This window comes from Prunus avium, chromosome 4, assembly GCF_965620075.1.
Source record: "Prunus avium chromosome 4, drPruAviu1.hap1.1, whole genome shotgun sequence".
NCBI classification, from domain to species: Eukaryota; Viridiplantae; Streptophyta; class Magnoliopsida; order Rosales; family Rosaceae; genus Prunus; species Prunus avium.
This window is the reverse complement of record NC_142287.1, coordinates 20033269-20060786: the sequence shown is the minus strand read 5'-3', so window position 1 is coordinate 20060786 and position 27518 is coordinate 20033269. Positions and strand designations below refer to the sequence as shown.

General features: G+C 36.0%; 5 protein-coding genes and 1 long non-coding RNA gene across 6 annotated transcripts; 4 read left to right on the top strand and 2 right to left on the bottom strand.

The window, feature by feature from the left end:
* Nucleotides 1–2170: 2170 nt before the first annotated feature.
* On the top strand, nt 2171–3307 carry LOC110758288 (NAC domain-containing protein 67-like). Its single transcript, XM_021960114.1, has one exon. It carries the CDS (start codon nt 2171–2173, stop codon nt 3305–3307), a length of 1137 nt encoding a protein of 378 aa, XP_021815806.1.
* A 2908-nt stretch (nt 3308–6215) lies between these two features.
* Nucleotides 6216–7563, bottom strand: LOC110758290 (uncharacterized). The gene is made up of 2 exons (XR_015835388.1): nt 7382–7563; nt 6216–7211 (listed from the first exon to the last, which is right to left on the bottom strand). It is a non-coding gene; the product is annotated as an uncharacterized LOC110758290 (long non-coding RNA).
* Nucleotides 7564–8629: 1066 nt separating this feature from the next.
* Nucleotides 8630–11113, top strand: LOC110758289 (Putative lysine decarboxylase family protein). Its single transcript, XM_088251388.1, has 4 exons — nt 8630–9179; nt 9967–10095; nt 10250–10435; nt 10553–11113. Exons 1-4 carry the CDS (start codon nt 8964–8966, stop codon nt 10946–10948), a joined length of 927 nt encoding a protein of 308 aa, XP_088107514.1. The 5' UTR covers nt 8630–8963; the 3' UTR covers nt 10949–11113.
* A 435-nt stretch (nt 11114–11548) lies between these two features.
* Nucleotides 11549–13277, top strand: LOC110758281 (NAC domain-containing protein 2-like). Its single transcript, XM_021960105.2, has one exon. It carries the CDS (start codon nt 11867–11869, stop codon nt 12944–12946), a length of 1080 nt encoding a protein of 359 aa, XP_021815797.1. The 5' UTR covers nt 11549–11866; the 3' UTR covers nt 12947–13277.
* Nucleotides 13278–13479: 202 nt separating this feature from the next.
* LOC110758278 (leucine-rich repeat receptor protein kinase HPCA1-like) lies at nt 13480–20279 on the bottom strand. Its single transcript, XM_021960101.2, has 19 exons — nt 19923–20279; nt 19294–19414; nt 19133–19204; nt 18800–18874; nt 18634–18705; nt 18387–18548; nt 18214–18288; nt 17822–17893; nt 17645–17716; nt 17467–17535; nt 17223–17297; nt 16998–17069; nt 16675–16806; nt 16067–16551; nt 15801–15934; nt 15545–15676; nt 14575–14794; nt 14225–14460; nt 13480–14059 (listed from the first exon to the last, which is right to left on the bottom strand). The coding sequence occupies exons 1-19, from the start codon at nt 20071–20073 to the stop codon at nt 13637–13639; spliced, it is 2850 nt and encodes a 949-aa protein (XP_021815793.1). The 5' UTR covers nt 20074–20279; the 3' UTR covers nt 13480–13636.
* A 689-nt stretch (nt 20280–20968) lies between these two features.
* Nucleotides 20969–21729, top strand: LOC148294990 (uncharacterized protein At2g29880-like). Its single transcript, XM_088252334.1, has 3 exons — nt 20969–21259; nt 21362–21412; nt 21502–21729. Exons 1-3 carry the CDS (start codon nt 20969–20971, stop codon nt 21727–21729), a joined length of 570 nt encoding a protein of 189 aa, XP_088108460.1.
* Nucleotides 21730–27518: the final 5789 nt, after the last annotated feature.

The following is a 27518-nucleotide window of genomic DNA, read 5'->3' as shown; positions in this document are numbered from 1 at the left end:
AAGAGAGAGAGATATATATATATATATATATATATATATATATATATATATATATATATATATATATATATATAGGCAAATGCAGGTGCACGGCTTGCCCTGACTTTTGGGTGGCCCTAGGCTAGAAATGAAAATAAGGCCCATTTATCTTTCATTCTCCTCAAAATAATAAACTAAGATTAACTACATAAAAGTACCCAATCTTTAGGAGTCATTTCAAATTAGTACCCAACCTTTAAAATTTTTCACGGGCGTACCCGACCTTTCATAAAACATACAAATTAGTCACTCTGTTAGTCAGACCGCTAGTGGAGGCGTTACGTGATTACGTGGTTGGTTTGATGTGGCTTTTTTTTGCTAAGGTGGATACCACGTGGATTTAAAAATTAATCAAAACAATCTTTATTTTTTAAATTAATTAAAAAATTTAAAACCAAATATATAAAATAATAAAAATTACGAAAAGTAACAGCAACAAAAAAACCAAACCCAGCCCACCCCCCATATCTTACCCTCCCTTACCCCATCCCAATTCCCCCACCCCACTCTCACCCTCTACCCACCCCCTCTCTCACCCCGTCTCTCTCTCTCTCTCTCTCTCTCTCTCTCTCTCTCTCTCTCTCTTGGAGAGAAGGCTAGGCATGCATGAGTCATGAAGGTTACGGTGGTGATGGTTCGGTTGGGTTCGTCGGAGAAGCAGGGGGTTGGGTTTTGGGGTTGGGTGTCTTGATAAGTTTTGGGGAGAGAGAGAGAGAGAGAGAGAGAGAGAGAGAGAGAGAGAGAGAGAGAGAGGGCTGGGGATGAGGGAGTTTGGGTGGTGCAGCTGGGTTTGGGGTGGGGTTGGTGATGGCTTGGGATTGAGATGGGGATGGGGATGGAGTCAAGATTAATAGGTGGGCTTAGAGAAGAGGTCATGGGCAGTGGAGAAGGATTTGGAAATGGAGGTGGGATTGCTGGGGTTGATGGAGGATGAAGAAGGTGAAGCCAATGAGAATGCCGATGGAGGATCTGGAGATGAAGAAGGTGGAGTTGGGGTAGATGGAGGATCTGAAGATGAAGAAGGCGAAGTTGGGGTAGATGGAGGATCTAGAGAGGGATGTATTTTTTTGGGTGTTGAAGCTGATTTTTCTTAATTTTTGAGTTTTTTTTATTAATTAATTTAAAATTTAAACAGTTATTTATTTATTTTTTAATCCACGCGGTATCCACCTGAGTAAAAAAAAGCCATATCAGAGCAGCCACATCATCACTTAACGCCTCCACTAACTGTCTGACTAATGGAGTGACTAATTTGTATGTTTTACAAAAGGTCAGGTATGTCAATGAAAAATTTAAAAGGTCTAGTACTAATTTGAAATGAACCCTAAAGGTTGGGTACTTTTATATAGTTAATCCAATAAACTAACATGGAAAAATAATTTATGCAATTAAATACAATTTGGATAAATAAACACGGCTCCAATATTGGCCATATAATCGCTGCCCCAATCTAAAATAAACAAGAATGAGGATACAAATATTTTGCTCTCTTTCATATTTCTTCGCTAAATAATCTACTAAGAAGAATTTTTGGATAAATAAAAGAATTTCTAGTCCCTATTAGCGATCTTTCTTTCATGATACAACTAGATAAGAGTCTCTTCCCTTCAATAGATCTTCATACCTTAGTTAGAAGAAAAAGAATATTGTTATTTTAACACCTTTTCAAGTTCCTTATACCAGCAATTAAATTCTTGGCAGAAATATATAATTATATGCTCCCAACGGAAGCTAATGGCATATAGTATAGCCTTTCTTCCTTTGGTTTTATTTTTTAGGGTTTGAAGTGGAAGAAGAAGGAGAAAGGGTGGTTAGGGAATTAAAGTTTGGTGATGCATATCCTCCCCATAAATCACGGACGGATATCACCACACAAATCCTCCCCGTATAAGGTTTAGCTTCCAATTGCCCTAATACTCCTATATATATAGGAATGGAAGGAAGACGACTCTCACAAAACCCCAAGAAACTCATTACAGAATCGCCTCCATATTAAAGAATCCAACACCAACACCCTCTCTCTGCCAACCAGCCTACATACTCATTTTCTTTCCATTCCAAGACACCAAGATCATCTTTAATCTTCTCTTCTCAACAAAAGTCGAAGAGGAACCTGCTATATAGCTTATATATGGCACCTTCTGAGTCTGTTGTTAATCTTCCAGTTGGTTTTAAATTTCGTCCAAGAGATGATCAGTTATTGGGATATTATCTTCTTAACAAGGTTCGTGGCACATCCTTTATGTATGAAAATGTTATTCCAGAAATGGATCTTTATGGTAAGATAGAGCCATGGGATATATGGCATGAATATGGTGGACACAACTTAGCCACAGGTGAAGACCTTTATTTCTTCACCAAATTGAAGAGCCTGAGTGACAAGGACTCCCGCGTGGCTCGCACGATAGGGTCCGGGACATGGAAAGGTGAGAACTCAGGGACCACAGTCAGTGATCCGACGAATGAGGAGAACGATTTAGGTATATGGAAAAGGTTTCATTATGAAAACCCTAAATCTGTTCAAGACGGTTCCTGGATTATGCACGAGTACAGCCTTCACCCTTCATTGGTGAAGCCCAAACCAAACACAACCAATCAGTTTGTGCTGTGCCGGATTCGAAAGAATGACAAGGGGAAGAGAAAGTTGAGAACTGCAGAAGAGGATAATGAAACTGACACTCCAGTACAATCTCAAAATAAGAGGCAAAGGCCGCAACAAGTGACTAGCTTTGAGGAATTTATTGGTAATTGCACTCCCATGTCTGAGGCTACTGGAATTGGTGGGAGTGTTTCATACTTGCCAACTGGACTCACTCAATCTCAGCCGGACAGCTCTTTTGTATACACAACAACTGTGGTCTCTTCCCAAGCTAGGGCAAACTATACTGATGACGTCAGCCAATTTGGTGGTGGCGGTGATGGCGATGCCCTAATGAGCGATTTCTCAAATTTGGACACCGCACAACCATTCACGGAACAAGCCTTGGGATCGTACGCAGCTTGTGACCAAGAGAGGGCGTCAGATGTTTATGAGACTCAACAAGGCCTGGGCAATAATATTGGATATTGGCCTAGTCCATTTGGTAGTGAAGAAGACCAAGTCAATGCGCTCGAATGCTCGATTGATTATGATTTACTCATCCACTTGATCAACTGTGATGATGATAATGATGGTCCGCGGCAATCTTCCACTGCACAGTTTATGGGAATGGGAATGGAGAACACTACTACTGCAAGTAGTGAAGCTAATATGGTCATCATAGATTGACCAATTAAGTAATGTACATGTACCACGTTTACAATCAATTAATCTTTTTCTTCATTGGGTTGAAACTAGATTAAATTTATGTATGTTTCTACAAGCAATATAGTGAAGTTAATTGCTGTCTGTTATAAAAAAATTTAGAGATCAAAATACAAGTAGCCAAATATCATACCATACGCACTTTAGAGAGCTTACTTTGTTATTTTGTCCAAGGATCACTTTGGTGTCTCTTATATCAGATATATGTGGCCAATTTTCTTCTTCTTTTTTTTAAAAAAAATTATGGTGCTTTCAACATTGAAAAAAAAAAGTTACTGGAATGGAAGCTAAAACTTATTGTAACAGTTTATAGAAATTTATTAGAAAATTAGATAACAATACTAACACTTAATATTGAAGAACCAAAGAGTAACAATTAACAAAGGATGATTGATAACTCATCCCTACCTAGCTCCCACATAACTCTGGTGAGCAATATATAAAACCCTAATAATAATAAATAACAATCAGCCCTAGCTAATTAATTGTAGATCTTTTATGCATGCATAACAAACCAAAGAATGTTGTTAGGGCCTTTGAAGGACCATAGATACACAGTGTCTCCTTCTTTGAAATCCTCCGTTTGCATAACTGAGTTCCAATCTTTTAAAACATGCCCACCATCTGCACTCCTACTAAGAGTCATATCAAACACATTAAGTGTGGGTCCGATCATCCTTACGGTAAGCGACTGCCTTTTCTTAAGGTTGATTGGCACACCAGACAAAGACTGGGGTAGCACTAGCACCAAACGATTGCCAAAATCGTGCTCACAAAACGTCTAATTGCGAAGGAGCGTCGGTTTCACATCGGAACCTACTAACTGTACTATTTTCATCTTCAGATCCTCAGGCAATGCAAAGTCCACCATCTTTGAAGATTTATGGAATAGGAGATCAACTTCAAATATCTGCTTACTTATTTTAAATTTCAAAGACATATATCCTTACCTGATTTTGTATGCATGACAGGTCATATGATTGAACAAATTTGAATATTTTCAAATCAAAGAGGAAAAAGAAAAAAAGGAAAAGAAGGAAGTTTCAAGATGTATTTCCGTATTTATTTTCTAACTTGATAAATACATTACGTATATATTTTTGTTTATTTTGGAGAAAGAGGAAACTTCCTATAACATCTTTCTTAACAAAAAACAAAAGCAAAAAAAAAAAAAAAAAAGACCCATGAGTTTAAAATATTTGTGAATTAATACAAAAAGTTTCCTGATTATTATTTGATCAATCCCTTTCTCGATGCACAAAGAAGTTCCTGAAAATTTATTCTCCAAAAGTTTGTGCCGCAGTGGGAAATTAACAATAAAACCAAATTGAGAAGTAATGGGTGCACTATCCCTCCAAGCTACAATAGGACACAAGTGAAAGAAAAAATATGTTCTTGGTTCTTTTATGGTTATACAAATTACCATGCACACATGCATTTTCATCATATCGTATCTTCATGCGATACCACACGATGAGAATAGACTTTTACAATCCGTCGTGGCTTTCAAATTTTATAAAACAATTTTGCTATTTTAGCAAGTGAATATGGTATTTCAAGCATGGATTAGAAGAATTTTTGTTGGAGGATACGAAATTTCTACTCCGACAAATATAAAACTGAAAATGCATTTAATTTTAGGTAAGGGCCAGGACAAAACCAGTCGAATTGTTCAAACCAGCGAAAACTAAACTAGTCCGACCAGTTTGGTTCGACTTTAATAAAAAAAAAGTGTAAACTTGGACCAAACCATAATTAGTTCAGTTTGATTCAGTTGGACCTATATAGAATTCAACCAAATCGAATCAAAGCATATCTACTAATCTTATTATTTTTTGGCACTGGCCTCTATAGGTTGTCACCATATCAACCTTTAATATAGTGGATGCAACCTTGACTTTGTATATGCTTGAAATTGTTAGGATTGCTAGGTTGATTATGAGAAGTAAGAAATATATGATGTGTATGTTTCAACTTTACTATTTGGATTTGGAAAGTATATAAATACAATCTCTTGAAAATGAAACACTAAAAATAATAACAACAATACTAGACAACTTTTTATTTATTTATTACCAAATGTTGTGTATGTACACATAGCGGTGGACCCATAAATTTTTCAAGAAAGAAGCAATATTTTAAAAGTTAAAAACTTAAATAAATAAATAAAAACCACATACCCTGATAATTTAAATGATATTTAAAAGGCTAAAAACACCATATTAATCATATTAAAAAATTCACCATGTTAATTATATACAAACTAACAAGCTTTAATCAAACCACAACAATCTTTATTAATTAATTAAAAACTAAAAATATATACAAATAAATAAATTGAAAAAATCTATACAAAATAACCAAAACAAAACCCAACAATCCATCTTGATTAATTAAAGCATAAAGAGAAATTACTTTGAAATTTAAGAGAGAAATTAATTTTCCAAACAAATTGTGGAGGGTTGTTCCATTGGTGGATGGTTGATCTCTTGTGGTTTAGGAGCTGCCATGGCTTATGCCCACTTCACAATGCTTCTTTTGCCTCTAAAAACAAATGGGTTTCTACCAAATGAATCAAAGAATACAGAGAGGGAGAGAGATCCTTTCAGGGTTTCATTGCTTAATGAATGTAATGGAATTCATTTGTACCAATTTGAGAGAGTGAGAGATAGTCAATGATAATGAAAAAAGCAAAGCACAAAGAGAAAAGCTAATGGATGATGGTGGCAAAGGAGGATTGAGGAAAAAGGAATGTGGTTGGGGAGTTGGCCGGTGTGGGTTGTGGTGGTTCAGGTCAGGGACGGACCCAGGATTCTTAGCTCGTAGGGTCATAGTGTAAAAGTTCAATTTTTTTTTAAAGATTAAAATAACATTGAAAATGAAACTACAGTACATTGATTCATAATTCATGTAAAAAACAACAGTACAAATTACAATTGGCCACGACGAGGTTTCATATTTTGAAAACGTAGTATTATAGCTTCATTTTCAATACAATCAAAAACATCTTTCTCAACGTAAACAAGTAAACTATCACTCAACCATTGATCTCCCATTTTGTTCCGAAGTGGACCTTTGATAATATTCATGACAGAAAATGCCCTCTCGACTGAAGCAGTAGCAACCGGTAAAACTAGAGCCAATGTAATAAGCAAATATACATAATTGAATGCTAGATGCATCCTTGTCTCCACCATTTTTTTTGCAAGATCACCAATCCCTTGCAAGTCAGAGAAATCACTACTCGAACGCACATAATGAATATAAAGCTCAAGTTGATCTTCAAGTGCCAAAAGATCCCCATCCGAAAAGTCTTGAGGATAAAATTGAGCAAGATGAAGTAGCTTTTGTTTATCAAAAGCTTCAAATGAATCATTCGGACTTAAACATGCCAAACAAATAAGCAACTCAGTATTTACCTCATTAAAACGATCATCTAACTCCGTAAGTTGCTCATCAATGACATAAATAAAGAGCTCCACACGATAATGATGACGATTTGTCTTTATTGGAGCATTACGCCTTGACCTCCCTGGAAGTAGGAATGCCTCATCCATGTTAGGAACATCAATATGATGTTTGTCACAAAATGAAGACACCTCTTCAACCAATGCATCAAACCCATTATTCCTCATCCAATGTAGCCTTTCCTTGCATGATTTCAACAAAGCCATCGTGTGTCACCGGCACGTTTGAGACTTGTTTCTTGATGCAAACCTCGCCCCGTTATAAGACAATCATTTTCAAAAGCTATCACAAGTTCTTCTTGGAGTTGTGCTCATTTTGTCTTGAACTTGAAGTTCTTGAACTACCCACACTATCCGAACTACCCAATGATGATTTTCTCTTAAAAAATCTTTCCATAATTCTTCATAAATTAATCAAAATAATAACTAAAATCAATTAAAGACAACAACAAATTTATACCAATTAACCACAAAAAATTCAAAAATATCATATCCAATAAATCAAAACAATATAATACAATCATAAATTCAATTTCAATTCAAGTAATTTAGGTTTAGAGTTAGAATTTACCTTGAATTGTGAGGTGGTGGAAGCGGAAGCAAGCCTTTGGAAGCGGCGGCAATGGAGGAGTTGGGGCTTAAAGGCTTGGTGGGGGAGAGGGTTAAAAGTTTGTGGGAGGTGGAGATTGGGGATTTAGGTTTGAGGTTTAGGAAATGTGGGGTTTTGGAGCTCTGAGGGCATGTCTGGTCGAAGAGGGGCTGTTATACAATCTGTTTTAATTTTTTTTTTCAAAGACCTGGACCAAAACGACGTCGTTTTGGCCAGGTTTTTTTAAAAAAAATTCGTTGCTGCTGGGCTTCTCCAAAACGACGCCGTTTTGGTGTCAGCGGTTTTTAAAAAAAAATTAGAAGCTGGGCCAAAACGACGTCGTTTTGGTCAGCTTCTTTTAAAAAAAAAAAACAGATTCCTGTTCAGCTTCTTCTTCCTCCGGTTCTGCAGCTTCCTCTTTCCCCCATTCATGGGGTCACATACCATTTCAAAGGGACCTTCTACCTTGCGTTCATGGAGTCCATAGGGTCGTTTGACCCCATTGACCCCACTGTGGGTCCGTCCCTGGTTCAGGTGTGGAAGGGTATCCAATTTCGATTGAAACTCATTTGAGGAAGGGGTGTCAACCTTTACGTAGCTGTTGGTCCTTTCTTTTTATTTTTATTTTATTATTATTATTATTATTTGGTTTCACTTGGACCAAAACTATGCCTTTTGAACATATCACTTAAAAAAATAAACCAAGCAGTCCTGTGCACTACAGCCTACGTAAAGGATTTGCTGCCTGGAGCTTCTTTGGACCAAAACTATGCGTTTTGAATATATCACTGACTTCCAAAAAAACCCTCTCCTATCACAAAATAAACAAATCGTTATGGTAAGTGTGTGTGTTCGAAAAGAGTAATGCGTTTTGAATAGATCTTTCTATTTTGTTTTTGTTTTTTTTCGTTCTTTCCTCCTTTTTAAATTTTCTTTTCATTTTTTTTACATATTTTTCAGAGGATGGGGATGGATAAATTTGGTGGAGGAAGGGAGGGCATGAGAGAAGCGGAGTAGAGAATAGATGTGAGGCTACAGATAGGGACGCTAGAGTTTTTATTTATTTATTTGTATATAATTTTTTTCACTTTTGTTTTTGGTTTTTTTAAGGATTATTGAAAAAAAGAAGAAAGAATACACATGTAAATATTCATTAAACCCGAACAATATTTACTACAAGGGTAATTAGAGAAAAATAACCTTTTGTAAAACAAATAGAGTGGACACCGGTTCCAACTTAGGACTCGGGTATGAGCCCCGGCCTTTGTGTTCTTCACATAAATTTGACGGCACGTTAGGCAGTAGGTAGCCCATTTGCTTGTATATATCGAAGCAAGTTGGACTGTTCATAGTTGAAGAACCCTATTCCCCTTACCTCTCAAAAGGTTCCACATTTTTGCATCACAGTGCAAATTGTGAGAGCTTAAGTTTGGGTTTTCGTTCGCTTTATACCAATTTTCTGTTTGCCAATGCTGATAATTTGAGTTAATGACGCATACCCACTTGGAATTTGGTCAAATATCATCCAGCAAATCAATCTTCAAGACGATTGGAAGATTTGAGAATGGGGGTTTCGGTGTTGGGTTCAATTTCAATCGATTGTCATGTTTTAGTAAAAAGTTGTCATGAAAGGACTTTGAAGATTCAATCTTTCTGGGCAAGAGAGAGACCCACCATTAGTTTCAAGCTCTCAAGGTCGAGGCCCTACCCACACCCGGGAAGACTTATATCATGCAAGTCTGAATTAGTTGATTTTGATGAGAGAACAAGCCCAAATGAGGTATGTAGCTTTGATGATCCTTTTGTATATGTTCATATGTGCTTGCTAATATTTGTTGTTAAGTTTGAATTAGACAATAACAGAAGTAGACTGGTTCTGTTTGGAGATTTTTGTTCCATCTTATTATAGTCTAAGGGAACCCCATTTGTATTAGAAAAGCTCAAATTTAGATCGACTGTCTAAATGAAAATTTGAAGTAGAATAGAATAGTGAAATGAAAATCTTAGTGCCTTTTGTCAAATGTTTTATGCTTGATATGTCAGACTCCATTTGGAAGTTTTTTCAGGCAATAGTTTGGCAATAATGCTGTTGTGACCAAGTTTGGCTGTCACCCAAATTCTCAGTAAGTGCTGAGAGTTTGATCTTTTGTATGAACTGTTTTAGCATCATGTAGAGCCCTGCTTTTAATACTGGTTATAAGCTTTATTTGCTTACTGGGAATATACATTGAAAATTTGAAGGGCCTAGTTCCTAAATTTTTGGTTTGGTGTTGAAAGATCAGGAAAGAGATGCAACAATGTTTTGAATTACTTATACACATGCCCGGGAGAGGAAAAGTATATTAAAAATTGATCTAATTCTTATATATAACTTGTTTTAGCATATCATTTATAGCCCTGCTTTTATTACTGGTTCCAGGCGTTAATTTTAGCCCTGGAATGTTGCTTACTATTATAGATCCTTAGTTTCAACATAATCATTTACTGGTTATAAGCTTAATGGACTGACTGGGAATATCTTGCAAATTTAAGAGCTTGTTTCCTAACTTTTAGTTTGTTGTTCAAAGGTCAGGAAAGAGATAGAACGATGTTATGAACTGATACACAGACTTGGGAGAGGAGTCGTGTATTTGGGTTCTTCAAGGATGGGACCTGATCATTCACATTATCTGCAAGCACTAGAGTTGGGTAGAGAGGTGGGTCACTTTGTCCTGCCTTGCCTTCCCTAGCACACCCTTTGATGTAAAAAGTATTTATGTATAGCATGCCTGTACTTGAAATGCATTTCGGAATTAAAATTTACAATAGTCTAATTGAGGAGATTTTCCGTCCACAAATCTTACTGAGCAGATTGCAAACCTTTTGGAATGTACTTCATGGACGGGTGCTGGTCCAGGGCTAATGGATGCTGCTACTAAAGGTGCTTTGCAAGCAGGAAAACCAGTTGGTGGATTTAAGATTGGTAAAGAGGCTGGCGAATGGACAGCATCAAATTTTCATCCTTACCTACCATCGGAAGTGTATCTCACATGCAGGAAAGATATATTTATCTGCTAGAAAGCTTTCAAAGGCTTTTAGGGTTTAGCGTTTGCATAACTTACAAATGTGTTTTTAAACTGCTGCCAAATTGCATAACTGCTTTATACTTGCAGGTTTTTCTCTGCTAGGAAACATGGGTTGGTAGATGCTGCAGTTAGAAGCTGCAGTTCTGATAGGACTGCTGTTGTTGCTCTACCTGGTGGGATTGGTACTCTAGATGAAGTTTTTGAGATTTTAGCATTAATTCAGCTAGAAAGGATCGGGTCAGAGCTTCCAGTTCCATTCTTGTTGATGAACTATGACTCATTCTATTCAAAGCTTCTAGGCTTCCTTAATGATTGTGAGGACTGGGGTACCCTCTCCAAGGGAGAGATTACATCTCTGTGGAAGGTTTGTGATAGTAACTCAGAGGCTTTGGCTTATTTGGCAGAGTTTTACAACCTACCTCCTCCTACTGACAAAGCCCGGCATGACAACGAATTGCAAGGCGCAAGTGGAACGTTTTCTTAAGATGATTTGGAGCTGAAGTGGTTGTCTGTAAAATGCTCTTCCCTTTTTAAGTGTATGTGCAAGAGATGATAATGGTCACAAAAACTGTTGTAACTCAATGACACTTGAACGTAGAAATATTGTTCATTACATGGATTTGAAATAAATTTCCCAATCATATTCGAATGCTTTCAAGTGCAGTAACTACTAAAGTACAATAATTCTATGATAAAAATGGCAGCCATGCTCTACAAGCTACAGCCCGCCATCTGTTTGATGTTTTGCCTCTTCCGCCGTTCCTATAATTCTATGACAATTCTTAGCTTCTTCCACCATTCCAGAGTCTGAGTCTCCGGTTTTCTTCTGTAGACTGAGCACTTTAACACAGAGAAAATAAAGTGCAATGAAATAGAGAAATTTCATTAATAATCTATACAAAAATTAAAACAAATGCACGGAACCCTTTTTTTGTTCTTTTTGTCTTTTGTGAATCCATGGTCGAGAAGAGAGCAAGCAACACAAATCAAGCGAGACGGTGGCGTTTCAATGTGTCGAACTTTTTGCATTTTTAGGCGGTCATATTAAATTCAAAATTTAAACCAACTGACAGCTGTAAAGCAACACAACAGTAAATCCTGATTAGAATTGGAAACTCCAGCAACGGTCATATTTTATATATTGTATATATACTGAGGGGAGTCAACGATTAACTCACTCACAACACTCGCCATTCCAACCAACACTTCAAGTGCCTTTTGATGATCTCTCAGCTCTCCTCAAAGAAGAAACAGAGATTAATTCTCTGTACTTTTCAATCAAATCCAAAGAAACTCAGAGATAAATTCTTCATATTTGATTAAAGAAAGAAAACCCATCAAATCAATTGCAGAATCGGAGAATTAAAGAGAAAGCTGCTTGCTTTCCGAGAGAGAAATAACCATGGGCCCTTGTGCTGTTGATCTTCCGGTAGGTTTTTATTTTCATCCCAAAGATTCTGACTTGTTGGGCTATTATCTGCACAACAAGGTTTCTGGAAAGCCAATGAAGTATGAGGTGCCAAAGATCAATCTTTATGGCACCTCTGAACCCTGGAAAATTTGGAAGGATTTTGGTGGAGATGGCTTAGAGATTGGTGAAGACTTGTATTTCTTCACCACGTTGAAGACCAAAGGCACCCGTGTGTCTCGGAAGGCTGGAAATGGCTGCTGGCATGGAGAGAACTCTGCCAAAGTCCTTGATCCTAAGAATGAGCAGAAGGTTTTGGGGTTCTCGAGGAGGTTTCATTATAAAAACCCTAAATCTGATCAGAATGGTTGTTGGATTATGCATGAATATAGTCTTAAAGACTATCCTTCCATGCCCAAATCCAAAAATTCCAGGGCTAGTGATGATGATGGCGATCAATTGGTGTTGTGCCGGATTCGAAAGAACGACCAGAAGCTTCATAAGAATGAAAGGAAGAGAAAATTTAAATCTGCCGCAGAGGATCATGGTATTGATGATGCTTCAGTAGAATCCAAAAGCAAGATTCAAAAGATTAATATTGATGACCATGATCCAATTGGCCTCACTAGTCATGAGCCAGAGTTCGTTACAAACCCAATTGGTCTCACTCAGTCAAACCATCAACCTGAGATGATTGATGACAACCAATTATTGGATGACGATTTTGATGAAGCCCTGAATATTGCTTTCTCATATTTGGACGGCCCTACTATTATTGATAACAACACCACACCCCAAATGCAATCATACTCAAGCATGCTACTGTGTGCAGAGAGGGAAGAAATGGGGAATACAACATATACAGATCATGAGACTTCCCAAGGGATCGCTACCGGCTCCGAGATTATTGAAGTCACAGCTGACATTGGATTTGGGACAAGTGAAGAAACAAGCCATGAATATCTTGACATTGATGATCAAATTGCCCAAATCAATATGTCAGAGCCAGACTACTTGCAGCTTGACGATCATGTGTTCGAAATGAGCCCGTTTGACGATGATGATCCCCAGTAATCTTTCACAACACAGCCGTTTGGTTCATATCTATACCCATCCTTGCACCAACTACTCCTCTAACCAAGAGAGCTGTGCTACTGTTGGTGCTGAAGCAACTAAGGGCAACAATATTGACATTGGCATTGACGTGTGCAATTGGTCACACAAGTCCATAATGGTCATATGATAGACTGATAATTAATGTCTCCATATGATCAATTAAATTACCACTTTTCCTTTTGGTTTTGTTTTTCTGTTGTATTGTTTGTGCAACAATTGCAAGTACTGTATTCGTAAATTCTTTTGTAATTAACGTTTTAGTCAATTCAATAACATTTTTTTTTATCCATCTATACTGTTTGGTTTCACTTGGTTGATCAGAGCTGTTTACTTATATTTCTACAAGCAAAGCAAAGCTGTATAAAATGATTCAATTGGGAAAGTTATGAAATTCTTCAGAAATATTATTCCAACCCTATTTAAAATGCCCGCTTTTGAAACGATTTACCAGTTTTCTTTTTCTAAATTGTTTAAGCAACAACAAGAAGCTCTGTGTAATGGAGAATAAATGTTACTTAATGCCTGGGCTTGTTTTTCTAGTTGAATCTAATAATATACATATTGGTCATATGATACTGATACAATATCAGATTCAAGACAAATTCTAACCAAAGCGTTTAGACAGGCTGATATGCAATACGAGTATAATCAGGGACGTGACCGCTGTGCAGATGGTAGCAAATCATCCCTACTCACATCCTCATAACTTGCTGAACTGGATGTTGAGTTGTTCAAAGCAGCAAGCTGTGTTATTTTCTCAATCACTTTCACCACTTCTCCCATTCTAGGCCTTTTATCCTGTGATTCTTCCACGCAAGACATTGCCAAATCAACAAAAATTTCTAATCCTTTTAGCTCTGTTCCCAAACCAATATATGGGTCAAGAACTTCTTGAAGGTTGTACAGATCTTTTGTCTTATCCATTGCCATCTGCACCACTCTCACTATATACTTCCCTTGCTCTATTGGCCTTCTAGCAGTTATCAGCTCCAACATTACCACGCCGAAGCTATAAACATCACTCTTTTCCGTCAACTGTTGAGTCATGTAATATTCAGGATCCAAGTAGCCCTATAACAATAAAGAACATTAAATACTCAGTCATAATTTAGGATGACATTGTGATAAACACAGGCCTTTAGTCCTCATTGCTTGAAGAACACTATTACCCTTAATAGTTGACATGGAAAAAGTGCATTATTTTTAGTAGAGAGGTGGGAGGTTTTCAATACTGACCATTGTTCCTTTAACTTGAGTAGTCACATGATCAGTTCCACTATCAGCCATAGACTTGGAGAGGCCAAAGTCAGCAACTTTTGCAGTTAAATCTTTATCAAGTAGTATATTGTTTGATTTAATGTCTCGGTGTATAATCGGAGGGTTTGCAAGTTCATGGAGATAGGCCAGACCTCTTGCTGCACCAAGAATGATTTTAAGTCTCTTCAACCAGTCCAACCTGATTCCTGACTTCCCTGCATAATCAATTTTCTAACGTATAATTATTACATATTTAAAGAAAAATGATGAACAAGTGTTTCAGCTTTAAAAAAAATAAAAATTTCAAGGTGAAGAGCTGCATGGAATACCTGAAAGACTATCCAACAAATCACCATTTGGAACGTACTCATATACCAAGATTTGTTCCCCTTGCTCCAAACAGAAACCAACAAGGCTGACAAGATTCTTATGATGTACTCTTGATAGAAGCTCAACCTCAGCTGTGAATTCAGGCCCTCCCTGCATAGAATCCCTTTTAGCTCTTTTAATCGCAACCATTTGGCCTGTCGGAAGAATTCCCCGATACACCTGTAAAATGTTGCCAAATTATACATTTTGTAACTGTCTAGCGACTATAATTGTTTTCATTGTAATGAGTTCTTCTTCATATATCATTTCGTGGAGTCTGTTGAAGGGAATTGCAGTTTTGAGGATTGGAGTTTAGTGGTGAGGGTATAGATGAGATATATGGCAAGCCTGAAGTATCATAAACATTTTTCATAAAGAAAAAAGAGGTATGTGCTGACTTTGCTTTTATTCCTACCTCATACTCGTCATTCCCACACCATTCTGATAAAACTTATAATCATAAACTTCCTTATTCCTAGACTTACAAAAGTATTTACAAAAGAAAAATGAAGAGCAAAAGTCTGTGTTTCTTGCTGCAATGGAAGCAATGACCATGACACGGTCATGGATGTCATGTCTTGTGCCGGTCAATGCCACAAGCTATTTATAGCTAGCCAAAAGAAAGTCAGAATTAGGGCTTAGGAGTTTTTCTTTGGATTACTGAGAGCTAGGATATCTGCATAATCTGACTTCAAAATGAAAATAAAATGAAACTGTGGTGAGGTGAGCAAGATAGGGTTGGAATAAAAGCACTCTTGTGGTGAATATAACAAACAAATGAATGGCATATGGTTTCTGGCAATTAGATCACCGTATTATGGAGTTGGTGAAAATAAAGCACTGATATGTTGCTAGGCAAGGTAACATGGTGGACTCACACTTTCAGGAAATAATCTCTATGATAATGAAAGATAATCAAACAAAGTTAACCTTTCCATAACCACCAGCTCCAACATCATTGGCTTCTGAAAAACCATTGGTGTATTTCTGAAGTTCTTCAAAAGAGAACAATCTTGCTCCTTTTAGACGAGGAGCACTGGCACTGCTATTTGAAATCCCAGACTGTTGCATTGTAAGACATTGAACACAATAATTAACTCATGCTTGCACGATGAAACATAATTTGCTGCGTGTACTTCAAATTTTTCTTGACCATTTTTTGAGTTATTGACGAACTACATCTTACCAAAGGGATTGATCTGCTCCATTGCTTATCTGCTCTTCTCTTTTGTTGGAGAGCATAAACCCCTACAAGGGCTAATAATAACAGAAGCACAGAACCACCAACTGCTGCACCAATTGTCAAGCCTTTTTTTGATCCTGCAGGCACCTCAAAATGATGAGAAATGGAAAGAGAGACGTGTCATCCATTATAAAATTGAGTTAACATTTCCACTTTTTGAAGCAGAACTAGAACTATTATTTCCAAGTTCATTGTGGTTTCAGAGTTACCTCCTCCTCCTGAGTTGCCATAAGTTAAAACAGCAGAGTAGGGTCCAAAAAAAGGTGGACGCTGCGGAAGAGTCTGGTTGCTAATCACAGACGCAATCGCTGACGCTCCTGTTTGGTTGAAGCGATCTTGACCAGATGGGAAGACTTGTATGAACAGTTCAAGCTGATAAGATGAGCCCCAGGTAGGATAACCCAGAGAAACTGATTCCACAGGAAGGTTATAGGACTGAAAGGTTGTTACAAGTGAGTCTTGAAGAGTTGTGTAGTAACGAGAGTTTCCCAAATTGGAGAAAGAAACAAATATGAAGACCAGAGTCCCTGTGTAAGGATATGCACATGTACAGTTGGGGGAAGAAACCTGGTCCGGACTACAGGCAACAGAGGCACAGTTACTTGGTAGAATCAAATTTGAGGAATTTGATAGAGACACAATGCAGTAGTTATTTGTCATGTTTGTTCCCTCACAAATCGGATTATCAGCGAGTCTGCAAAAGATAATGGACGACATGACAGATAAGAACTAGGTATAATTTTTGGAAATTGACCTTCCGAAATTCTTAACACTGAAAAGAAAGAAACTACAAATATGAATGAATACTAATGCTTACTTTAATGTAGAGTTGGATCCTCCAGCACTAAGGTCTGTAATGAAGTTCTTTTCCATATCAATCAGCAAATGGTTGCTGCTAGAAATGGTTTCGAGATCCAATAAACCATTGATCTTGTTGTTCCTCAGTACCCTGTCACAGATTAGAATAATCATTTCACAAATATCACTGCAACTATACCGAAATATAAAGAGAGTACTACAAGCCTTGTTTTACATTCTCTTCTTTGTAACAGAGTGCATGTTCAAAATCAAAGCCACTTAGATTCTTACAACATCCATTAAATTAAGTGTGGTGCTATTAGAGATCAGTAAGATACTCACACTGTCTCTAAATTGTCATTGCTGAATAGAGCTTGAGGAACTTCTCCCTGAAGTCGCGTGTTCTCCATCATTCTGCCATACAGGGATAAATGGTACATTAATTCGGAACTAAAATTTTCTCTTAAGCTTGATGATGTTTCAAATGCAATTACATACACTGCAACTCAAAGTGCACACCGATACACACACACACACCAAGGTTTATGGAGGAGGAATGAAACATACAATGTCGTCAAATTCTGCAATGTCGAAAACCAAGTAGGAATATCTGATACATCAAAAGTATTGTTGCTCAGATCCCTGCAGATCAAATTCAGTCAAGGACCATAAAGTGATATCAACTTTCATAGATGCATGATTGTGCAATTTTCTTCACGGAAAAAAGTGACATAATTCTAATCTTTTATTGTAAAGTACAATGGCAATCAACAGATAGAATTCATAAATCAGTAACGTGGTTCATACTTACACATAGCTGAGGCCATTCAGGCTAGTAAGGTTGGGCACGGGGCCAGTCAGCTGATTGTTGGACAAGTGCCTGAAACCATATTACCATTAGCCTCTCTTAGTAAAGTGAACTCCAAACAATATGTTCAAAAGTTTCCCGGAACAGGTACAAATCATTGACTTGGTATGCTTATGCTTACAGTTCAGCGATTTTAGAAAGATTGTTGAGGCTTGAAGGTACGGACCCACTTAAAGAATTCCTATCAAGGCGTCTATACCAGAAGAAGATATTCAGTACAAACAACTTTACAGAGGCCGAAACCCAGCAGCAATAACCTTGGAATAAATCTACTTGAGGATATGAAATAAATACTCACAGTGCCTGCAGAGTCTGCACAAGTCCAAGTGTGGAAGGAATGCTGCCAGTTAGATTATTTCTGTCAAAAATCCTGCACAAAAAAAAGTAACAAGCACATAAAGTAATGTGTTTCCCTTAAGAATTGGAATTTGCAGATGAAAAAAAAGGCTTCAGTCCTCAGTTTCCATATCAAAGACATTTCATCGGGTATCCCATTACCAAAAGATGCAGCAATACCCTTTGAAATGAAATATGCACTAAGGAGAGGCTATTAGATACGCATTTTTCATACACATCAACTCATACATTTCCTGTTCTACTCTGTCATGTAGTTGAGCCAAATTGAACAGGTTCTCTCTCTATATTCTCAAGCTATACCTTCAAGCAAATAGATGGTTTAACAAAACTTACACATGTATCAGAACCATCTGTGAGCTGAAAAGTTGAGATGGAATTGTGCCTGAGAGCTGATTATTTTGAAAATGACTGTATTTAAAATAAATAGGAGAATCAGATAGGCATAGAGCCAAGGTAGAAAAAAAATAAAAAATTAGTCAGCTCAGAAGTAGCTAGAGTTGACATACAAGTGCCTCGCCTTATATAGCTTATCAAGACCAGGTGTAGTCCTGTTAGAGACTGGGAGGGATCCCACAAGTTTGTTGTCAGAAATATCCAGAAAGGAAAGATTGGACAGATTACCAATGGAAGGCGGAATCAGCCCATCGAAACTATTGTTCTTCAAAGATCTATAAATGCAGAGTTCCAAAGTTAGTGTATATCAGCCTGTTTAAACGCTTCGGTAGGAATGATGAAGGTAGAAGGGGGCCTTACAGATAAGACAGCTGCTGTAGAGATCCTATTGTGTCTGGGATACGTCCAAAGAAACTGCAACCAACTAGGTTTCTGGCTTGCAATGAAGAAAGCAACAAGGTGATTAGCAGAACAAGTCAATAAATACTTCAGTGGAAAAACCAATTATTCTTTTTGTTTTTCTTACAAGTATACTAGTTTCGTCAATTTTCCAATTGATGCCGGAATTAGTCCCTTCAGGCCCTTGTTGAAAGATAGATTCCTATATGAAAAAGGGGGAGAAGTGAGTTACACAAGACTGACAAATCTGTTATCAGTATCAGTAAATGTATATCCAATAATGGAGGAATTCATTAATGCAGTTAAAATTCTTTGAAACAGTCAGTGCCTATTGAGCACTGAACCTCATAATATATTCTTGAAAGAAAGACAATTCCTGGTTTGTGGCTCACATATTAGTTGTAATTTTCAAATTAAGTACCACAACAACTGTAAATTGAAAAATGGAGATAGAACCTACAGACTCTCTAACTCAGATAACAGCCCGATATCGCTTGGAAGCTGACCTGTCAAAGCCATATCTGCCAATGCTCTGAAATTAAAGAATTCGAATTATTATCAAATTTGAAGCAAGCAACATCCAGGAGCATTGAAAAAGGTGGAAATAGGCCAAGAACTTACATGGAGGTTATACGTGAATCAGTGCATTCAATACCTGCCCAGCCACCAACACAGGGATCTGAACCCACCCAACTGGGAGGTCTTATGTCCCATTCATCCATGAGAATCTTCATAGGAGCATCTGCATCAGAAATTGTAAACCAGTTCAATGCTTCAATCGTCGTTTACTGATTTATCAAAGCTGATATACCATACTACCATATTTCATTGACTGACTAGCTTAGTTTCCAATGAATTGATTAGTACTGAAGCAACTTATAAGAAATGGATACACCTAACCACTTTCCAGGAGCTGATGTCTAGTTGACATGAGATTTCTCAACTAACATCTGCCAAATTACTGAAAACTATCGTAACGATAAAATCGAAACCATCAAACAATACTAGACCAACCCCCATGGCCAAATGTCTAGAATTGAATTACCCTATATAAGTCTAATGCTGATCCAAACTTTTGAATGCCACTTAAGAGTTCTACCTGGGGGAGAAGAAGCAGTCATACACACAAGTATTTTGAAGGTTATTATTGAGAAAGCTAAAGAAAAGATCAGTAGCCTGTCATACAACTATCAACAAAAACTGATGAACTGCACAATGAAAAAGGACATATCAATTGAACAAAAACTTACACTCCTCAATGGCTCCCTCTGCTGCAATAACAAAGAATGAGATTAACACAAGCATCGAAAACACATGAGCGGCTCGAGTTCCACCCATTACTTGACTTGCCATTGTTGTGCATAAAAATTTATGGAGAAAACTAATTCGGATGGAAAACATTTAAAACCAATTGATCTAGTGCAGCTATCTACTTTTACAAAGTCCATGGGAGAACTTTTCAGAAGTTGTAACAAAAGTAAATGGTCTTCCGCGATTATAACCAAGTGCGATAACATATTGGAAGAGAGAAGTCAATGGCCATATTGTAAATGAATCATGAAAGATAAAGAAATGGATTATTGTACAAAGAAAATGGAAGACTAAACTTTGAATTTGGGGTAGTATTTATAATGGAGCCAAAGAACCCAACTTTGAATTTGTTTTTGGTTTCTCACCCATTTCGTGTAGGCTTTTTATTTTGTTTTTGGCATTATTACGGACTTTTCTAATATCAGCGTTAACTTGTCAAACTGACCTACAGAGGTGGCTCTGTCTGTAGGGGAACAACTCAAGAAGGCCACCAAACTTTTCCTAATACTTTTCTGCATACTTAGAGGAAAGTGTACAAATGGATTTTGCGCAGATGTTGGATGCCTCCAAGTCTAGAAAAGATGGGAGCCTCTTTGACGGTGGAAAGGGAGTTTAGCAAAGTTTGTTTTGAAAGTGATGCGCTCCAAATCGTTACAGTTTTTGGTGCTAACTCTATTGATAGGTCCTTCATCAGTCCTGTGATAGAGGATACCGAGTTAGAAGGAACTGGTAACGATTGAACGAGGCTTGGTGGATGAATTGCTTTGTAATGTTGGCGTTGACATGTATCACAAGTGGTGACAAAGTGCTTAACATTCACTAGTAAAAAAAACCCCTTGCGCGATGAAAAAAAATTCGTTGCTACAAGTCTTACACGACTAAATTTTGTGCAACGAAACCCAATTGTCGCCCAAAGTCACTTTGCTCGACAACAACAAATCGTCGCTCAAAGTCTTTACAAAAATATATTTTTAAAAATCTTTCCATGGATGATACCAATGAGTTGTTGCACCTCTTGGTGGATGCTATCAATATTGGATTACGTGATGCTAATGGGTCACTTAGCAAGCAAAATGTAGAAAGACTGATACTTCCTCGTCTTAATGCGAAAATTAGGTTCCCAAAAACTTATAATAATTACTTGAGCCGAATGAAGTGGTTTAAGAAGCAATATAACAAGATGTCTACGCTTATGCGTAACAACTCTGGCTTTGGGTGGGACCCAATTGCAAAGACGTTCACTGCTAATGATGAAGTATGGAAAGATTACTTGAAGGTGAGCTTAGTTCATAATCTTTTAAATATATTAATAGCTTACTAGTTTAGTACAATATATTATTTGCAATATATTAATAATGAATAATTTGTTCTTTGCTAGTCCCACCCAAGTCTAATAAGGGAAAGCACAAGGTTTTACCTTGATTTCAAGGTATGTGATAATTATCTAATTATAATAATATTGTTATTATAATATGTATTTTTCATAATATGGTTATTGTGATATATGAATAATTTTAGGATTGCATCGGAGTTATTGATGGTACACATATTCCGGCAATGGTGAGGGGACGAGATGTAAGCAGTTATCGTAATCGTCATGGAAAGATATCACAAAATGTATTAGCAGCTTGTAACTTTGATTTGGAATTCATGTACGTTCTTAGCGGGTGGGAGGGTTCAGCTCATGATTCAAAGCTACTAAATAATGTATGTTTTGGAACTCTTGATTTTGGACTTGAGTGTTAAGAAAGAATTGAAGTGAAACTGAGGGATATAGACTCAAACTCTTGAGCAGTATATATCGCAATATTCTTCAAACAAGTTGAGGATAGAACAAGTTGTTGACTTTGGAAGTACACTAAGTCAAGTCCGCCGCCATCTTATGAAATGGGGTGAGGTGGAGGTTAATATGATCTCATCTTTTATTTCTTGTCCTTTTCATGTACACTAAGTCAAGGAGTATTGACTATTCTGTTTCTTAAAATTCATGAAGAAAACGACATGCAATAAATTCCATCTTTGCAACTTGCAAGGCAAGACTACTCTGTTTCTTAAAAGTCATGAAGAAAACGACATGCAATAAATTCCATCTTTGCAACTTGCAAGGCAAGACTACTCTGTTTTGAAGAAAACGACATGCAATAATCATGAAGAAAACGACATGTAATAAATTTCATCTTTGCAACTTGCAAGGCAAGACTACTCTGTTTCTTAAAAGTCATGAAGAAAACGACATGCAATAAATTTCATCTTTTTATGTAAGGATGAGCAGAAAATCCAATCTCATTAGTTAGCATCATACAAATAAAAAATCCATGTGGTCCTTCCCAATCTTATAAATTCTTATGATATAAATCTTTAAAATCCAAACATAAAAAATCCTGAATATAAAAAATCTTTAAAAAAGTCCTTCCAAGTCATTATGTTCCTAAATAGTCTATTAAAATCCACTGGACTTATTTATCCATAAATAGTCTTTTAAAATCTCAATTGAATACACCCCCCTAAGTGATCAATTACTAAACTTCGTTGCAGAAAGTATTGCGCTACCAAGTGTGATTCGTCACCCAAAGTCTTTACAAAAATAAAAAAAATAAAAAAAATTATTTTAAAAAATCTTTCCATGACTTTGCGCGACCAATTAATAAACTTCATTGCACAAAGTATTGAGCTACTAAGTGTGATTCGTCGCGCAAAGTCTTTATAAAAATAAATAAATAAAAATTATTTTTAAAAATCTTTGCATGACTTTGCGCGACGAAGTACTAAACTTTGTTGCACAAATTATTGCGCTACCAAGTTTGATTCGTCGCGCAAAGTCTTTAAAAAAAAAAAAAATAAATAAAATTATTTTTAAAAATCTTTGCATGACTTTGCGCAACGAAGTACTAAACTTCGTTGCACAAATTATTGCGCTACCAAGTGTGATTCGTCGCGCAAAGTATTTACAAAAATAAATAAATAAATAAATAAAATTTAAAATCTTTGTATGACTTTGTGCGACCAATTACTAAGTTTCTTTGCACAAAGTATTGTGCTACCAAGAGTGTTTCGTTGTGCAAAGTTTTTATAAAAATAAATAAAATAAATAAATTATTTTTTAAAATCTTTGCATGGCTTTGCGCGATCAATTACTAAACTTCGTTGCACAAAGTGTTGCGCTACCAAGTGTGGTTCATTGCACAGAGTCTTTACAAAAATAAATAAAATAAAATAATAATTTTTAAAAATCTTTGCATGACATAATCCAAATATTTCGTCGCCTAAACCAATTTTTTTTTTTTATATTTATTTTGTATGCATAACACTTAAGAAATTAAACGGTATATATATTTATTAAGTATACTCTAAATTTATTATTTTAGTTCAGATCGGATTTTTGTTAGAAAAATATATTATTGTAGTTCGGATTGGGTTTTTGTTAGAAAATATATATTTTAAATTGACGATTGAATTAGTTCATTGTATTCATATAGGGTCAAGGAGTGTAGCTGTAAAAAATCATCAAAATCGAAATTGAAATAACCATTAAGTCGTGATTTTTCATTTATAACCGTCGAAATGTTTTGTCCCATTACTTGATCTCTGAATGTTTATTTTTTCCGATTTTTGGTGTATATGATCTCGAAGTATAAATAAACAAGTTTGACGGTTGGATTGTTGAAACTAGTTTCGTAGAATGCGTATGCCATCAAAACAATATATTTTATTTATACTTTTGTTAAATATAACATAAGATTTTGTGGTATCCACTAGTGTAAAAATTTTAAATTGATGATCGAATTAGTTCATTGTATTCATATAGGGTCAAGGAGTGTAGCTGTTAAAAATCACCAAAATCAGAACCGTTAAATCGTGATTTTTCGTTTATAACCATCGACATGTTTTTCCTTCTGAATGTTTATTTTTTCCGATTTTTGGCATATATGATCTCGAAGTATAAACAAACAAGTTTGACGATTGGATCGTTGAAAATAGTTTCGTAGAATGTGTATACCATCAAAACAATATATTCACTAACAATTAAGAGTTTATTTATACTTTTATTAAATATAACATAAGATTTTGTGGTATCCACTAGTGTATATATTTTAAATTGAAGATCAAATTCAGTCATTTTATTCACATAGGGTCAAGGAGTGTAGCTGTTAAAAATCATCAAAATCAGAGTTGAAATAACCGTTAAATCGTGATTTTTTGTTTATAACCGTCGAAATGTTTTGCCCCGTTACTTGATTTTTGAATGTTTATTTTTTCCAATTTTTGGTGTATATGATCTCGAAGTATAAACAAACAAGTTTGACCGGTTGGATCGTTGAAACTAGTTTCGTAATCCGTATGCCATCAAAACAATATATTCACTAACAATTAAGAGTTTATTTATACTTTTATTAAATATGTTATAAGATTTTGTGGTATCCACTAGTGTAAATATTTTAAATTGACGATCGAATTCAGTCATTGTATTCATATAGGGTCAATGAGTGTAGCTGTAAAAAATCATCAAAATCAGAGTTGACATAACCGTTAAATCTTGATTTTTCGTTTATAACCGTCGAAATGTTTTGTCCTATTACTTGATCTCTTAATGTTTATTTTTTCCGATTTTTGGCGTATATGATCTCGAAGTATAAACAAACAAGTTTGACAGTTGGATCATTGAAACTAGTTTCATAGAATGCATATGCCATCAAAAAAATATATTCACTAACAATTAAGAGTTTATTTATACCTTTATTAAATATAACATAAGATTTTACGACTTTACGCGACCAATATATAGTCGTTTGTCATGCAAAGTATACTCTAAAAATTTGGGCGCGTACCAAAAATGGGAATTAATTTTTTTTTTTTTTTTATATAAGACTTTGCACGACCAATACAATATTTCATCGTGCAAAGTATACTCTAAAAATTTGGGCGAGTACCAAAAATGGGAATTCTTTTTAAAATTTTTTTTTACGACTTTGGGCGACCAATATATAGTCCTTCGTCGCGCAAAGTATACTCTAAAAATTTGGGCGGGTACCAAAAATGGGAATTCTTTTTTAAAAAAATTTTTACGACTTTGCGCGACCAATATATAGTCGTTCATCGCCCAAAGTATACTCTAAAAATTTGGGCAGGTACCAAAAATGGGAATTCTTTTTTAAAATATTTTTTATGACTTTTGCGCGACCAATATATAGTCCTTCATCGCGGAAAGTATACTCTAAAAATTTGTGCGGGTACCAAAAATGGGAATTTTTTTTAATTTTTTTTTACGACTTTGCTCGACCAATATATAGTCATTCGTTGCGCAAAGTATACTCTAAAAATTTGGGCGGGTACCAAAAATGGGACGCGGGAATATTTTGGTTGCGCAAAACTTTGAGCATCCAAAAATTCGTAGCGTAAAACCCTAAAAATTTGGGTGGGCACCAAAAATGGGAAATGTTAAATTTTTTTTTTAAAGACTTTGCGCGACCAATATAATATTTCGTCGCGCAAAGTGATACGGTTTTTAAAACCAAAAGAACTCCTCCACCATTTTCTCAATGTCTTCTACTCTTACCTCTCCTCTCTCTTTCCCACTCCCCAAATCCTACCCTTTCTCTCACACTCACTCCTCTCACTTAGTCTCTCATCTCTCTCTTCACTATCTCTCACTCTCACTCACTCTCTCTTCACTATCTCTCACTCTCACTCACTCTCTCATCTCTCTCTCATTATCTTCTCTAATTCTCTCACACTCTTCTCTAATTCTCTCACACTCACTTATCCCTCTCATTCTCACTCATTCAAAATCTTGCCAAATGGTATATTATCTCCAAATTTTAAATTTTTTTCATTAATATGTGTTTTTCGAGTTAGTTTTGAGTTTATGCCAATTTTTTGTTATTATTTTATGTTATTTTTTTGTTATTTGAAAATAATTGTTTTTTTTTTGTAGGGAATTGTCGAGACTTTGACGGCTAAAGTTGAGGATTTGGATGTTATTGAAAAACATATCCTCCGCCACTACCACTACAATAGGCTTGTAGATTTTATTATTGTACTTTGTTAATTTATGTGTACATTTGAATATTATATATATTGGATAATTCGACCACTATTTTTCATATGTAATTTTATTTTGAATATGTCAATTTAAACTAAAGTAATTAAAAAAATAAAATCATACAATTAAATTAAATTTAAAAAGTAAAATTTTGAAAAAATTAATATAATGAAATTGATATAAGAGAAACAATAAAACAAAATGTCAAAAACCTTGCACGACGAAATATTAAACTAGTTTATTTTAATTAAATTGTTTTTTTTATTTTTAAATTGAATATTTCATCGCGCAAAGATTTGCGCGACATTAGGATTTGTCGAGCAAAGTAGTTAATATTCGTTGAGCAAAGTTTTTATTATTCGTCGCGCAAAGTAGTTAGGATTCGTCGCGAAAAGTGGTTAGTATTCGTCGCGCAAAGTATCTTTGAGCGACATTAGTATTCGTCGCTCAAAGTTGTTATCTTTCGTCGCGCAAAGTAGCTCTGCGCGACGAAGAGTATTTTTTGTCGCGCCAACCCTTTCTTGACGAGCTTTGCGCGACAGAACTTTCGCGACCAAAAATTCGTTGCGTAAAATTTGCGTGACGAAATTGTACTTTGCACAAAGTGTTTTTTGTAGTAGTGATTTAACCGCATACCAGGCCACATAAAATTGAGTTGGATGCATTTGAGGGTTCACAATATCCATAATATTAATGCTTAGCAGATGGTAAGGAGGGTTCACAAACAATCAACGAAAATGGGTTTTGGGAAAATAAACTAAACCTCATGAGGTGTTCGTATAATTTTTGAGACCTGAGGGGGTTTTGTGAAAACCAAAAAAAACTTCAAGAGGTTTTTCATTGTCTTAATCATCTCGATATTATTGATATTATCGATATTATAGCGATATTTTGGCCAAATATTATTGAAGTGTGAGAGAAATTATCGACATCGATATTTTCCGGTATTATCTATATTTATACGATATGTGTATGGATATTATACCAATTTTCTTTTTCTAAATTGTTTAAGCAACAAGCTCTGTGTAACCAATGTTTATTTTTTTTTTTTTTTTGGGTGTGTGGTCAAACTATGGAAGAAATTTATTAAAGCTGAATTGTAATGTTTACATAAGCAGCAAGAGTGTCAAAGTTGATCCCATTTAAACTTCCCACCCACACGAGATACATGCGTTGCTACCAGATGAGCAGCTGCATTGCATCTATGATTTACAAAAGCAAAAGATGCATGGCCCACATGAGAAGCTAGTAGCTTAATATCAGGAATAATGCCTTCAATAGTAGTATCCATGAGCAGCTGCATTGCATCTATGATTCACAAAAGCAAAAGATGCATGGCCCACATGAGAAGCTAGTAACTTAATATCATGAATAATGCCTTCAATACTAGTATCCATCTTCATACCATGCAACATCGCAACAAGCTGTTTACAGTCTGTCTCCACCATTATCCTGGTAACTCGCGCCTCCAAACCCGCTGCCATCGCCTCCCGTA